Raw genomic sequence first — 15,858 nt, 5'->3', positions numbered from 1 at the left:
CCTTGATAAAAGACTGTCAGATTGTCATATATTAACTGACAGTCTTGGAGTTAGTTCAAAATAGTCTTTGCACTTTCGCACTTATGCTCCGTAGATCTACATTAACTTTCATATTTCAAATATAAAGTGCTTACCCCATGGCCACGGATGTTACGATTATGTACGGGCCCTCAGAAAAACCTGTATCTGTCGTATTGTTCAATAAAAAGCATTTTAATCCTGATCAGTGGCCATTTTCCTCATAGAGTTATAATGTATCAGAGTGCAATACACCTCTCAACCAATAGGGTCACGCAATTGAAAGCATAATGATAAGATCTGACACAGATCGGGTTAAAATGCTTATTGAACAGTAATGAAGATAAGGGTACTTCTGATGGCCCGTACATAATTGTAACATAACATCCGTGGCCATGAGGTAAGCACTTTATATTTGAAACCTGAACGTTTGCACCTCATTGCTTATAAGGAGATTAACCATTATTACATTGATAGCAAATGTATGATCAGTTTTGAGTACTGGTTGTGTGTTTCATGATCACATGAATTATAATCTAGCAAGTAACAGCAATTAGATTTATATTCCATATTGAGTCAATAAATACAAATGAATTTGAGTTGATCTTTACCTGCCGTGTTTCAGTGGTTGAGCTGCTAACAGACGTCCTCCTGCTGCTTAACGACGACACTGTTTAGAAACGACACCTTTTACTTTTCTTTGTATTTTACTTATATAAATCTATGCTATTTTAAAGTGTCAACAACAGTCAGTCAACACACCATGTTGTTTTCACTACTGCATTGTGGGTATGTTCTTCTTCTGACAAACACTTTGTCTAGACGCCAGTTGGCGTATTGCTGCCCCCTACTGTTGGTCTCGGGTACTGTCCATTGTTTATATACAGTAACAGCACTATGTGACCTTCCAGACCTGTAGACAAGAGAACATCCACCTAGGAGTAAAGCAGTTAATCCAACTAATCAAATTAAATTATAATAAAAAAAAAAAAAAATAGAATAATAATTGTTTGTCATTGATTATCGACCGATTAATAATCAATCTATTTTGGATAGGTCATTATTGGCAAAAATCTTCCCACAAATTTAAAATCCAAAAATATTGAAAATAGCAGATCTACAAGCTCACAACGTGCGATGCGTTCTGAACTTGTAGATCAGCTATTTTCACGTCTTACACAACACTGTTGTGCAACATAGTATAACATAAGGCTGATGTCGTCAATCAATTCGTTGAGAAGTAAAAACATGAGGAAAAAAACAGCTCCTAATTATTTCATTAATCAGAAAAGTCATCTATAGATGAATTGCTTAGAAAGTCATGGATAGTTGCAGCCCTACATCCATCACAGCTTTCATCAGTGCACATTGATGCTGCACAGGCATGATCACGTCTCATAGAAATGCAAGATACAACATAAACTAACATATACCATGTTGCAGGATGCAATGCAACACATACCTTATTAAACATGTTATTACCATAGTTATTACCCATACAATTTTCAAACTATGCAACTATATCAATATGTCTATGATAAATTCAGACTGTACTGTATGGCATATTCAGACTATGACATAGTAAGATTATCACAAGTTATTTCAAAGCAATGTATGTTCCAAATAGTTATGAGTTTGGTTATTGTACCAGAATGTTCTGGGAAACAAGAAACGGTTCCGTAAGATCGATTGTCATGGATGAATTGCACTGGGTAAGGCTGACCTAAAATGGTGTAACTAATCATGAGATTTCATAATATTGTTAGCCAAGCTCTAGGGCCACAAGAAGGTATAAAAACACACCCACAATCTTATTTCATCAGTCCTGTCTGCAGATATGGCTCTATTGGTATATTAACAAATGTTATATAGGTTCACAAAACATGATGCACAAACTTAGACACATCATCAGTGTCGTTTCCTGAGTCACTGGGTGTTTCGGGTCTTGCAACAGGCACCCTCCTCCAGAAGTCCCGAGTCCGACCGAGGCTGATCAGACACGGCCTGTGTCCAAGTGCCATGCTACTGCCCCAACTGTCTCTTGGGGGCTTAGGGTGGCACTGGCAGGTGAGCTGTTGGCAGCGGGTGTTGGCGACACTAGGAGGCTCTGGGCACTGTAGATTGCCTCCGGGCCTGGCTCCTCCTGCGTCTGACCAGAAGTGACTTCTGTGCGTTGTCTCGTCGTTGCCCCTTTCAAACATCTCATTCTGCCTTGATGGGTTTTTAAACCCTCTTGATATGTTGCAGGTTTTACCGCAGTATGTAGCTTGCTTTGGGTTCTTCCCCTCAGAAGAAGTGGTTTGGGCTGCCAACCCTCTCCACCCCGGGTGGCCATCTCTCCGGCCATCCTCTGTCTCTCCACTCCAGATGTCACCACTCTCTCCGTGGTCATCACCCACTACACCAACAAAACATCTACTGATGCACAAACTTGGACACATCATCAGACAGTGTTGTTTCATGGAGTCACTGGTCAACAGTTTACTTCTAGAGGTGCATACAGTTGTTTCTTCCTGTTTAGTATTATTTTTTTTACTGAAGTGTTCCTTTCATCTATATTCTTTCTATATTTTAACTCTTCCTGTAACTGTAGATGTTGAGAGCTTGTACAAAAATAATCTCACCCACTCTTTCACATATGTAATCATATGATGTGACACTAAAGTTGATTCCCAATTGTGCCTGCAGACTAAATTGTTCCACATATCCCAAATGTAGTAACGTTAAGAGATCATAGCTTTTATTTCACTTTCCTGATAATAATCCATTAATAATAATAATAAACTTTATTTATATAGCACCTTTCATGACATAAATGCAGCTCAAAGTGCTTTACAGGTAGCCTGGTAAACCCTCCCTCCGGAAATCTCATTTCCATTTGATCTGAAATCAAATGGAAATGAGATTTCCGGAGGGAGGGTTTACCAGGCTACTTTACAGGGAGAAATACAGAAAATAAAATAAAGCGAAAGTGCTTTACAGAAAAAGCAACACAAATCAACAATAAAGCAGATATAAAAAAAAACCATCAAAGCAGTTTAACAATGGCATAAAAATAAAGGCACAGCGACATAGAAAAGGATCAATTAAAAGCAAGAGTGAAGAGGTAAGTCTTGAGCTGTGCTTTAAAGCTATCCACGGAGGGGGCCTGTCTTAGGTATAATGGGAGTTTATTCCAGGCAGTCGGCCCATAGAAGCAAAATGCTGCTTCACCGTGTTTTATATATGACATTTCAGGCACGTTGAGTAGACCAGCACTAGAGGACCTGAGGGGGCGATTTGGAGCATATCTAGGCTTATAGCGTAGTAATAAAACAATTTGCACATGTGTGTGCTATAGGGCTTTGCACAGGCTTTAAATTTGCCATCACATCCCACTCTTAATCATGTAATCATGCACCTTAATAGTGATCATAGTCATTACACTAGGTGTACTTATTACAAAATAAATCATTACAAAAATACATCCCTCAGTTAACCAGCATACAATAAAAATAATTGAAATGGTTTGATTGATTGATTGACATGCTTGACAGACCTTAACTAATGTCCACTCCATAGTATATCATGTACAGTATAAATCTGCTGCTATGCTCACGCACCTTTATATCATACCCCAGGTACTATGTTTAAATATCCTCCTATAATTTGACTAACCTCTGTGGTGGTGGTGTCGTGGTGTCTTGGTAACTTGCCAGGTTTCGCGCGAGAAACAAGCAGCAAGGTCTATGAAAACAAGGCCAAACGAAACGAACCCTACAAGCAACAAGGTCTATGAAAAGAAGGCCAAACGAAGCGCCTTCACACATATACCTTGCCTCTTGGAAAACAGCCGATCTACAAGCTCACAACGCGTCCCCACACCCACCTGCACTTTCACAACCAACGCCAAAACACACTACCACCAATATGGCCCCTAAACCGCTTACAATAGGCCAACATGGCAACACCAAAGCCTGCTTCCACACCATAGACCCCGCACACTCTCGCCATGGAGCCACATTTCATTCTACATCGTGGCTCTGTGGTGTGTGTGTGGGTGGGGGGGAGATGATCACACCACAACTTGGGTCCGCGGCCGTGTATGCGTGGACACGCACGTGCGCATGCACGTTGGGGAGGCACGTGTCACAATGTACATTATTTGTGTTTGCGCGCCGCCCGTGTGTGTGTTCGCGACGGGCCACGGGCCGCATGAGGATGTACCGTGGTGTGTGTGTGTTTGTTTGTGCGCGCTCGCGACGGCTCGCGGGGAACGGCTCCGCCTGTTAGACGGGATGTGCGTGTGTGTGTACACACTACACCATTGGTTCTCAAAGTGGGGTCTGGGGACCCCCAGGGGTCCTTAAGGTTGTTCCAGGGGGTCCCCAGCTAAATGATAGATTAGGCACCAAATGGACCCTTATGGGTCTGTAACTCTGAGAGTGTACAAATGGAACCAAATGGACCAAATTAACATACATTTTACGATATAAACTGGGGTCCAAGGGATAGAAATGCCATTAAATGGGGGTCCGTAGCCCTAATCAAACTGGGGGTCCTTGAAATTAAAATGGTTGAGATTCACTGCTAGAGCCGTAAAAAAAATCTTCTCTTATGGGGGTCCCTGGCATATATTTTCTAATGGGGGTCCGCGGGCTAACGTGTCAATTTGGGGGTCCTTGCCATGAAAAAGTTTGAGAACCACTGCACTACACAGTACAAACTCACTTTCGATCCATGATAAACTGTCTGTTCTCAGCGCATAAGCCAAACTGCACACTTTGGGTGCTCATATCGCCCTACGGGTATCGTTTAGTGTAGATAATTGTCTCCGCCAGGCCGAAGGCATGGCGAGAGAGTATGCTTTACCCTCCGTCCGTGTGTGTGTCCGTGTGTCCTGTCCGTGTGTTAGCAGCTAATCTCTGGCACCGTTGGCCCGGTCGCTGCGAAACTGTGCACACATACTCCAATTCAGAACATCTGCCTCAAATCTTTCACATGGGCCTGTTATAGCGCCACCTGTAGGCCGATTTGTGCAGAACCCATTTTTTTTTACATTACTCCTAACGATTTTATCCAAACATCATGCAAATCGGTACACAGTATCTCTATTGTCATGTGATCAACACGGATCTGTCCGATTCCCCATATTCCATCCTCATTGGCTAAGGTTCGCTTCCAAAATTTGCAGGATTGGTCCGTTTTGAACAAAATGCCTCAAATCATGAATGCAGCTTGCGATTTCCGTGAAATTTCACAAACACATTCCCTCTAGGCCAAGGAAGAAATGCCACCCTTTTTCACATTGGCCTGTTATAGCGCCACCAGCAGGTCTAATTTAGGAAAACACATTTTTGGAACAAAATGCCTCAAATCATGAATGCAGTGTCCGATTGCCGTGAACGACCTAAGAATAAATGGCACCCTTTTCACATTGGCCTATTATAGCGCCACCAGGAGGCCACAATAACGTACCTGACCTGGCAGAGACCTGTGCTACGAGGAGCACTTTTTCTAGTTTGTTTGTGTCTTTGATTGATCTCTCTCCCCCTTGCCCCCCCCCTCTTCTTCTTCCCTTAAATTTGTTCTATGGAAATAAAAACTATAGAACTTGCACAAAAACTATTTTCACCCACTTTTTTATTTCTGTAGTGTTAACCTGTTATGTGACAAAAACTGATTCTGATTCACATCACCATCTAATAATGTAATAGAACTTAATAATGAACATAGCTATTTCATTAATTGTAACAATTACTGTCATAATTCAGAAAACACAACAACAAAGTATTTTTGCCTCCGTTTTTGCCTCAGTTAACTGATAAGAAAGGTAATTGAAATGGTGCATGTAATAGCACACAGCACAATAACATTTAATCATGATATAAAAACTGCAATTCTGGAAAAACAGTCCTACCATCAATATGGTTTACATGGTCATTTATATTATAAATAAATAAAACCACAATCATTTGGAATACCTTTAAGTAAAAAAAGAAAGAAAAAGGTTACTGGTAACTGGTTACTGGAGAATGACTCCACAAGATAAGTCCTAATGGAAACTTCTATTGACAAGAGCTTTATAAATCTCGATGAGATTTTTGCTATCCAACTCCCTGACAACATACAGCTGTTTAATTTGATCCTCCCAGTGAGCTGATTTATGGTGGAACGTTTTTTTCTCCCCCTTGGTGTGAATGCACTGATATCTTTTCAGAGCACTTAACTGACTGAAACTCTTCTCACACTGTTAACCCTGTGACAAGAGTTTTCTCCAGCGTGGACATGCTGGTGTGTCTTCAGTAGGCGTGACTCACTGAAACTCTTGTTACAGTGTTTACAGTGGAAGGGTTTTTCTCCAGTGTGGACACGCTGGTGTGTCTTCAGATTACTTGATTGATTGAAACTCTTGTTACACAGTTTACACTGGAAAGGTTTTTCTCCAGTGTGGACACGTTGGTGCCTTTTAAGGTCACATGACAGATTGAAACTCTTGTCACAATGTATACAGTTAAAAGGTTTTTCTCCAGCGTGGACATGCTGGTGTGTCTTCAGTTGGCGTGACTCACTGAAACTCTTGTTACAATGTTTACAGTGGAACGTTTTTTCTCCAGTGTGGACACTCTGGTGTGTCTTCAGATTACTTGATTGATTGAAACTCTTGTTACACAGTTTACACTGGAAAGGTTTTTCTCCAGTGTGGACACGCTGGTGCCTTTTAAGGTCAGATGACTGACTGAAACTCTTGTCACAATGTATACAGTTAAAAGGTTTTTCTCCAGTGTGGACACGCTGGTGTTTCTTCAAATTGCCTGAATCAGTGAAACTCATGTTACAATGTTTACAGTGGAAAGGTTTTTCTCCAGTGTGGACACGCTGGTGTGTCTTCAGGTTGGCTGACAAACTGAAACTCTTGTCACAATGTTTACAGTGGAAAGGTTTTCCTCCAGTGTGGACATGCTGGTGTTTCTTCAACTTACCTGAATCATTGAAACCCTTGTCACTATGTTTACAGTGGAAAGGTTTTTCTCCAGTGTGGACACGCTGGTGTCTTTTAATGTCAGATGACTCACTGAAACTCTTGTCACAATGTTTACAGTGGAATTTTTCTCCAGTGTGGATACGTTCGTGTCTTTTAAGGAAAGATGACTTACTGAAACTCTTGTCACAATGTTTACAGTTAAAAGGTTTTTCTCCAGTGTGGATACGCTGGTGTGCCTCAAGATGACTTGACTGGCTGAATATCTTGGCACAATGTTTACAGTGGAAAGATTTTTCTCCAGTGTGGATATGCTCGTGTCTTTTAAGGTTAGATGACCAACTGAAACTCATGTCACAATGTTTACAGTGGAAACGTTTTTTTCCTGTGTGGATATGCTGGTGTGTCTTCAGGTGATCTGACCGACTATAACTCTTGTCACAATGTTTACAATGGAAAGGTTTTTCTCCAGTGTGGACACGCTGGTGCATCTTCAGGTAATCTGACCGACTATAACTCTTGTCACAATGTTTACATTGGAAGGGTTTTTCTCCAGTATGGACATGCTGATGTGCCTTCAGTTGACCTGACTCATTGAAACTGTTGTCACAGTGCGTATAGTGGAAACGTTTTTCTCCATCTGGTTGATAGTTCAGGAAGTCTATGGGAGCCTTTAGTTCTTCTGGTTGAGGTAAAGCCTCTGTAAATTGTTGATGACTGTAAGATCTTGGTTGATCAGTGTCTCCTTGTTTCTGGCTGGTTGTAGAGCTGGTGATTTGAGTCTGCAAAGACTGGGACCTCACTTCTGAGAGAGAGAGAGAGAGAGGCGCGATAGAGAGAGAGGCGCGCGCGAGAGAAAGAGAAAGAGAGAAAGAGAGAGGGGGGAGAGAAAGAGAGGGGGAGAGAAGGGGAGAGGCAGGTTAGAAATGGTGAGTACAAATACAACTTGAAAGCTTCCATCATCAAACAAGTCAATTGTTTAGAAGCACTACAGCTTCCTTGTTAATATTTCTGATATTTGTTTTTCATCTTCATCTTTTATTTCCCAATTTAGTCGTCATACCAACTCCCAGTATTCCCCACACACGTAGTTCCTGTTCCTGTGTTTAACACTGACTGACCTCCACTGGTCTCCTCCCAATCATCACTGTCTTCAGTGACTTCAGTGTCAGATTCAAACTTGACTTCAACTTCAGAGCAGTGTGAAGAGATGTCTTCATCATCAACTTCCCTTTTCACTGCTAGTAATGTCAACATTGATCCATCAGGCTCCTCTGGTCTTTGAAGTAGCTCCTCCTGTTCCTCTTTAATGTGTGGAGGTTCTGGTTCCTCCTGGAGCAGACTGGGGCTCCTCTCCTGTTCAGGAGAAAACTCCTCTTTACACACAACCATGTGCAGGATGTCTAGGAGCAGAAAAATAACATGATCGTGAATACTGGATTCCTAAAATCTACATCTATCGTCCATGTTCCCTGTACAAAGTGAGCTATCAACTACTTTGATTGACCAAATATTTACTAACTACAGGTTACTACAGGTGTTTCTGAAAACGGAAATTCAGAAAAATGTTTTAGCAAAATAAATAATTTGACATGTAATTTTAATTTAAATATTGAGTTACTTTACCAAACAAGTGAATGTTGTTACAGTAAATTTGAATCATCAAATTATGAAACAATATTAAACCATAAAATTTCACACATCAGCTCTGATTTGGGTAAATTAGGCTGTAGGTCAAGCCGTATAGAACAGGGTTCAATATGTACTGTATGTATTTCCCCTCAAAAGTAGACCAATCACAGCTCTTGCCTTTACCGGCATGACATCATGAAACAGAAACTTCTCCACCCATGAAATTGGGTCATAGTTTAAAATCTAGAAATGGTTCTGTGAGTCTTTGAATCTGTCTGTGTGTTCGGGGCGAACTTGACAAACCGCTGTACCGTTCAGCACCAAATGTCTGCACAATGCCAGTAGGCCAAAGATATTTTTCACATCTGATATAATGAATAATTTAAGACAGATTTCCATTGGCATGGCACCATATCACTCCTACTTGTGCCGCCGAGAATGGATGCCTATTTTGGCACCACTCCAGAGTAGGTCTGAGCTAGGCCAAACGGGGTCAAACAATTCATAATGACTGATAACTCACTGACGTTTTATTTGACTAGGATATAGTTGTAATATATGATAATAGATTATATTTGATTATAATCACTGTTATGATCTATTATAGTGTATTATAAGTATCATAGTTGTAATACTTTATAGAGTATTATAATCACAGTTATAATATATTATATTGTATTATAATAGTCTTAATACATTATAATAATTTATTGTATAATTAATTGTATTATAATCAGTTATAATTCATTATAGTGCTGTATAATTAGCATAGTTGTACTACATTATAATGTATATTGTATTATAATAAAAGCTATAAGGGTCCATTTGGTTTATACAGATAACTGGAGTACACCTGGGCAAGGCAAGAAGCAATGACCTCTACCTATGTTTAGCTATGTGGGCTTCTTAAATCAAGAAGCTGAGAAAAAGCCTGTCAAAGCTCTAAAGTTATATGCTCTTTTTTCCTCCTTTTTGTCTCCGCCAAGCCGAAAGGCATGGGCGAGACATTAAACAAAACTGGTATTTCAGATTTTTCATATTCCATCCTGATTGGCTAAGATTGGCTTCCAAAGTTTGCAAGAGTACTCCGTTTTGAACTAAATGCCTCAAATCATGAACACAGCATGCGATTTCCGTGAAATTTTGCACCTGCATTCCCACTAGGCCGAGGAAGAAATGCCACTTGAAAATGTTCAAATGGGCCTCATGGTGGCACTATAACAGGCCAATTCCTGTTTTTACCTATAACTGCACCGATCTGTGTAACACTCCCTAGAGGGCAAGGAAAAACCTTTGCCCTGCATTTTTTACATCTGCCTTTTATAGTGCCAGCAGGAGTCCGACTCACGTAAAACCCATTATTTTATATTACTCCTTCAGATTTTAACAAAAATGTTACGCAAATCGGTACACATGATCTCTATAGTCATGTGATTAAGACGGAACTATTTGATTTATCATATTCCATCCTGATTGGCTAAGATTGACATAGAAAGTTTGCAGGAGTGGCCTGTTTTGAACAAAATGCCCGCATGCACGCACATTCGCACTACGTTGAGGAACAAATGCCAGCCTTTTAACATTGCCCTATTATAGCACCACCAGGAGGCATATTTTTGCAACATCATGCAAATCGGTACACATTATCTGTAATCAAGTGGTCAAGACGGATCCGTCTGATTTTTCATATTCCACCATGATTGCCGAATTCCGAACATTGCTGGTCCACAATAACCTAGCTGACCTACATTACATTGATTCACACATAAGAGGATGTGCTTTTGGATGTATTGAGGTGTTGTTATGATGGCTATACATATTGGGATATTATCATTGTCAAGATGTTACCTTTGATAATATGGACCTTTGATGTGTCATGAGTTGTAGAAATGGTTTAAAGGAAAACACTGAAAACGTAGGGTGCAAACAAAGTTGTAAGTTATAATTACTTCATCAGTACTGAGGACAATGTGTCCAACAATATAGATTTTTAAATTAACTAGAAAAAGTGCTCCTCGGAGTACAGGTCTCCGCCAGGTCAGGTAGGTTATTGTCGGCCAGCAATGTTCAGAATTGGGCAAATCAGAATAGGATATAAAAAAAATTGGACGGATTCATCTTGATCACTTGACTATAGAGATATGGAGCCATAAGTCGGTCTCCTGGTGGCGCTATAAAAGGCAGATGTGAAAAATGCAGGGCAAAGATTTTTTTCTTGGCCTCTAGACAAACAAAGTTTTATACAGATCGGTGCAGTTATAGGACAAGGTAAATAAAACTTGCGGGCAGGTGGAGTTTGCTTTCGGGTTGCCCGACCGGGCAAGTGCGCGTTTGAGTGGGGACTCCATCTTTAGTTCGCTGTTGTCATGAACCTGGCTCAGTGTTCAGACAAAAGAGAGGGATACACGGATATCTTAAAAACATGATTTATTAAATAGATAAAGACAAAAGCCAAATAACAAAATGTTATGTGAGTGTGTTAGTCTGTAGAATCAGTAGTGTAAGTGAGTGGAATTTGACAGGAAGAGGACTGCTTTTAAAGCCTCCAGAGCAGAGCTGATGGCCTACCAGCTCCACCATCCATCCACAACAGACAAGCACTGGCAGACGGAGTGTGGGCCGTCACACTACATATATACACAACACGAGATATCTGTCTAAACACCTGAATGTGGCCAGAGCCCTCTGTCCCCCCCTTCTCTCCTTTCCTCCCCCCCACACACAAACACTCCAGAGAAACGACAAGCTCACAAAGTGTTGTTTCAATTTCAGCTCATTCAAAAAAAAATTAAGAGGACAAATTGGCTTCCTTTACAGAAACAGGTCCTGTTTTTCTTTTACTAGCAGAAAGACTATTGTTCAATCTGTAATAATGTCTGTATTTGACTATGGGGATATATTGTATATGCATGCTTCACTCTCCACACTGAAGCCTCTGGATGCAGTCTACCACAGTGCTTTGTGTTGTATTACTGCCGATGATTATCTCACCCATCACTGTATTTTATATGATAAAGTGGGTTGGCCAACTCTCGCAGTTCGTAGAGAGCACCATTGTATTTTATTTATTTATAAGGCCTTGTGTGGTAAACTTCCTTTATACCTATCCTAACAAGGAAAAACTGCTTTCATGTATTATGCTCCACACAAATGGAACAAACTTCAGGACTCTCTGAAACTGGTGCGATTGGTCTCAATAGAAACATTCAGGATGCTTCTTGAGGACGCACTACATAGTGACTGCACCTGTTTCATGTAACGCTATGTTTATTTGCATCTGTGACATTGTAATGTGATTCAAATGTTTGTTATTGTTTCTCATTATGTATGCATTTTATATGTTGTTATCAGGGCGTCCTTGAAAAAGGGAGCTTGCTCTCAATGTGCTTCCCTGAATAAATAAAGGAATAAAAAAAAAAAAAAAAGATTCAAGCCTTTTTTTCCCAGTAGAAACTATTTACCTCTACTACGGGCGGGCATGTGCGTGAGATGAGCACGGGCCCGGCTGTATGCATCCCACCTGCGATATAAAAAAAACACTGACTTTTGTCACATGTGCTGCGGTTCCCTAGTCCCTAACAGACGTGTGAAAATACAAAAATGCAGCAATCAGCTTATAAAGCCTTCCTGATGTCAGATTCGAAACAGCACTGCCAACCCACTACCTCCGTTTATTTATTGAAAGGTCAAAGCTTAGCATGTGTCAAGTCAGACGAACGTAAACCCTTGACTTCCGGTCGTTGAACTTCAAAAGAAGAGCACATTGTCAAGTTATGGGAAAGTATGTGTCTTCTGGACTGTGGAATGTAAAATAAGAGCACTGTTTGCCTATAATGTGCTGTTTTCAATATTGTATAAAATAACAAGTATGACAAGTATAACAATTACCCATAGTCATATTCATAGCTATTTAGATATTTGGCATAAATATTGAGGTATGACATTTTTTATCGCGCAGACACAGAATTCGCAAGTAGAAAGTAAAAAATAAGTGTTCAATTGAACGGTAATTAACTTTTACCTATCATTTTATAATGGACGATTTACTTTTCGAGCAAGTGGGCAAGACCTGTGGACAAGTAGAACATGCTCTCTTTTTCATATCTGATAGAATGTAGTTTTTTCCAGATTAGCAAAGTGCAGACTTTAATCTGTCAAATTATTTTTTCATGCACTGAAAATAGTTGAAGATAAACTTACTTGTTAGCATTGTTGTTTAAATCACAAAAACCCTCTATACATAGTACACAAAAATGCTATACTTAGGTGAACTAATACTTGAATAGGGTACAGTTTTCTTGTACCCTCTAAACCAAATCTCTTTACCTAAAATAGCTGATCCACAAGCTAAAGATCTTGTAGATCAGTTCATTTCAGTGAATGTTTCCCCCAGAATAGGGATGCTAGGGTTCAAGTGTTTAAACCTCAAAGCTGAGTAAAAAGCCCATTGATGATCTGTGTTATTATTGTAACAGCTCTACAACAGAACAGACAATATGAAAGAAAGAGAGATCAAACTTACTGAGGTGTGGATGGTCTTCAGGTTCCTCCTGTTTAATAGAAATCTCTCTGGCTGAGTCTGGAGAGTTCATCTTCACCTGCAGTCTGGACTCCACACACTGGTCTGAAATGAAGTAATTGAAAGAGGACATTAATGACTGGACACAGTAGTCTCCAGTTATTAAAGTCAAACAACATATATGAGTGTTGGGTACGAGGATAATGGTTTATACAGTTTATATACAGTAAAATAAATCACGCTTAATTTAAGATTACACAAGGTAAATGTATCAAAAGAGTGATTCCAACGATGAAAATAATGGTCTAAAGTGAATAAGGTGAAAGTAGCCAATGAGTGCAGTTCAAACACTGGAATGTGACAGCTCTGCAACAGAACAGAACATGGAACACATGGAACTTACTGAGGTGTGGGTGGTCTTCAGGTTCCTCCTGTTTAATAGAAATGTCTTCAGGTTCCTCCTGTTTAATATAAATGTCTTCAGGTTCCTCCTGTTTAATAGAAATGTCTTCAGGTTCCTCCTGTTTAATAGAAATGTCCCTGGCTGAGTCTGGAGAGTTCATCTTCACCTGCAGTCTGGACTCCACACACTGGTCTGAAATGAAGCAATTGAATAAGGACTTAATAATAATAATAATAATAATAATAATAATATTGTTCCAGATTCAATTTCACAATGATGCTCTTGTTTTGTCTTGTGTTTTCTACAAATCCAATGCAATCCTGTATGTATTTTGCCAATATGCGCAGTGCTGTGTCCCTAGCTGTTTTAACAGATCTGAGACTACAGGTTGTTAATAAAACAGTACATACCTATCCTGTACAACTTTACTACAGGTTGTAAATAAAACAGTACCTACCTATCCTGTACAACTTTACTACAGGTTGCAGCATTGCATCAAACAGTCCATGTCTCTGGTCCATCTCTCGCTGTTCCTCTGACCATGTTAATGATCTTTTGGAGGCCATCTCACTTGATAGCGTAGATCTCCGCCTGTGGTGCTCTGTGGAAATCACCAATAGAATAAAACATTTAGTTATCATTCATCAACCTCACATTTAATCAAATTAAACCATTTCAGAGTGCTGAGATATGGCGTAAAATCTTTAATCCACTATAATAGACATATAAAATGCCTCCGAAACATTACAATCTCAGTTTTAAATGTGGTTTAAAACGTTTTTTAAATGTATTTTCTTTTTTACACTACAAGACTTTGAAAAGGCTTTTAAAAGATTAAAGTCTGACACACTCTCACACAACAAGACTTGAAGGTCGGAGAGAAAAGTATTTCTGAGTTTCGTAAAAGCCGCGCTGAGAGTGATCAGTTCAACACGCATTTGTTACTTCTAGGCTGGACTATTGCAACGCTTTATTATCAGGCTGCCCAAGTAAGTCCCTAAATAGCCTGCAGCTAGTCCAAAATGCCGCTGCGCGCATACTGACAGGAACCAGAAGAAGAGATCATATCACTCCTTCATTGGCCTCTTTGCACTGGCTCCCGGTTAAATACAGAATAGAGTTTAAAGTTCTCCTCCTCACATACAAGGCTCTCAATGGACAGGCACCAGTATATCTCAAAGAACTCATCGAGCCCTATAAACCAGCCAGAACACCATTGCGTCCACAGTATGAAAAAATGCTTACGGCTCCAGGAAACCCCCAAAAAATTAGAGCAGGAGGCAGAGCATTTAAGTTTCAGGCACCTCAGCTGTGGAACCTTCTCCCAGTCTCAGTCCGTGAAGCAGACACACTCTGTAAATTTAAGACTAGACTAAAAACCTTTCTCTATGATAAAGCCTATAGCCGAAGTGTATAGACTCAGTCACCCTATAGTCACCCCCCCCCCCTTTCCTCTCTCCTCTTGTCCTCTCTTTTCTCGTCCTCCCTTTGGTTGTGTGGGTTTGTGTCCCATTGGTACAATCGTAATTAACCCTGTACGGATTCATGCTCTAGTAAGGCCTGCCACTAATTCTACAACCGGGGACCCGCTCCCCGGAGTTTCTTTTATTTCCAACGTCGCAGGTCCATGGACCCCCAGCTGCGGCTCAATACTGTGACTGCGGACCGGGCCTCTCCATGGAGCACGACCGTGGATTTCTACTACATTACACTATACCACTACACTATACTGTATATTATCTTAACATTCTTTTATTATACCATTATATACTGCATACACACTATTGCTGTACTATATTATATTATCATATACTATCTTACACTATTATATTTGCTACTATTGTTATTGTTACTACTTGCACTGTATCTCTTTCTGTCTCTCCTCTGTCTGTCTCTCCCTCTCTCTCTCTTCTTTCCCCCGACACGGTCGAGGCAGAAGGCCGCCACCCTAGAGCCTAGGGTCTGCCTGACGTTTCTTCCAGTTAAGAGGGAGTTTTTCGTTGCCACTGTCGCAAAATTGCTTGCTCAGGGTGGGATGTCGGGTCTCTACTCTACATGTAAAGTGTCTTGAGACAACTTGTTGTGATTTGACTCTTTAATAAAATTGAATTGAATTGAACACTGAATACCTCATAAACCGTACTGATGAGCTAAAAAAACAGAACATCATCCTTTGCAATAAGGTAGTTGGCATCATTAAACCGCAGAAAGAAACTACTACGATGAAATAGATTACGAAAATATAAACAAACCGCGGGAGCTCTGGAAGATTTTTAATCAGTTAGGCTGCAGTAAGAAACTGAAAACCAGATCCGCAAACAACAA

At 40.3% G+C, this 15,858-nt stretch overlaps 2 protein-coding genes across 2 annotated transcripts in view; one reads left to right on the top strand and one right to left on the bottom strand.

The window, feature by feature from the left end:
- The window catches only part of gemin5 (gem (nuclear organelle) associated protein 5), an 851,612-nt gene that overhangs the window by 355,228 nt on the left and 480,526 nt on the right, over nt 1–15,858 (top strand). The window lies entirely within an intron of this gene.
- LOC308090882 (uncharacterized protein) overlaps nt 1–15,858 on the bottom strand; it is a gene marked incomplete at both ends in the record, with an annotated part of 44,150 nt that overhangs the window by 12,225 nt on the left and 16,067 nt on the right. Inside the window, 4 exons of the mRNA XM_080436156.1 lie at nt 7,555–7,784; nt 8,101–8,382; nt 13,134–13,235; nt 13,991–14,134. Of these exons, the coding sequence (XP_080292282.1) occupies nt 7,555–7,784; nt 8,101–8,382; nt 13,134–13,235; nt 13,991–14,134 (758 nt within the window). The remainder of the gene's footprint in view (nt 1–7,554; nt 7,785–8,100; nt 8,383–13,133; nt 13,236–13,990; nt 14,135–15,858) is intronic.

Source organism: Gymnoscopelus braueri (genome assembly GCF_963280865.1).
Source record: "Gymnoscopelus braueri genome assembly, chromosome: 8".
Lineage (NCBI taxonomy): Eukaryota > Metazoa > Chordata > Actinopteri > Myctophiformes > Myctophidae > Gymnoscopelus > Gymnoscopelus braueri.
This window is presented reverse-complemented; position numbering and strand designations above follow the sequence as displayed.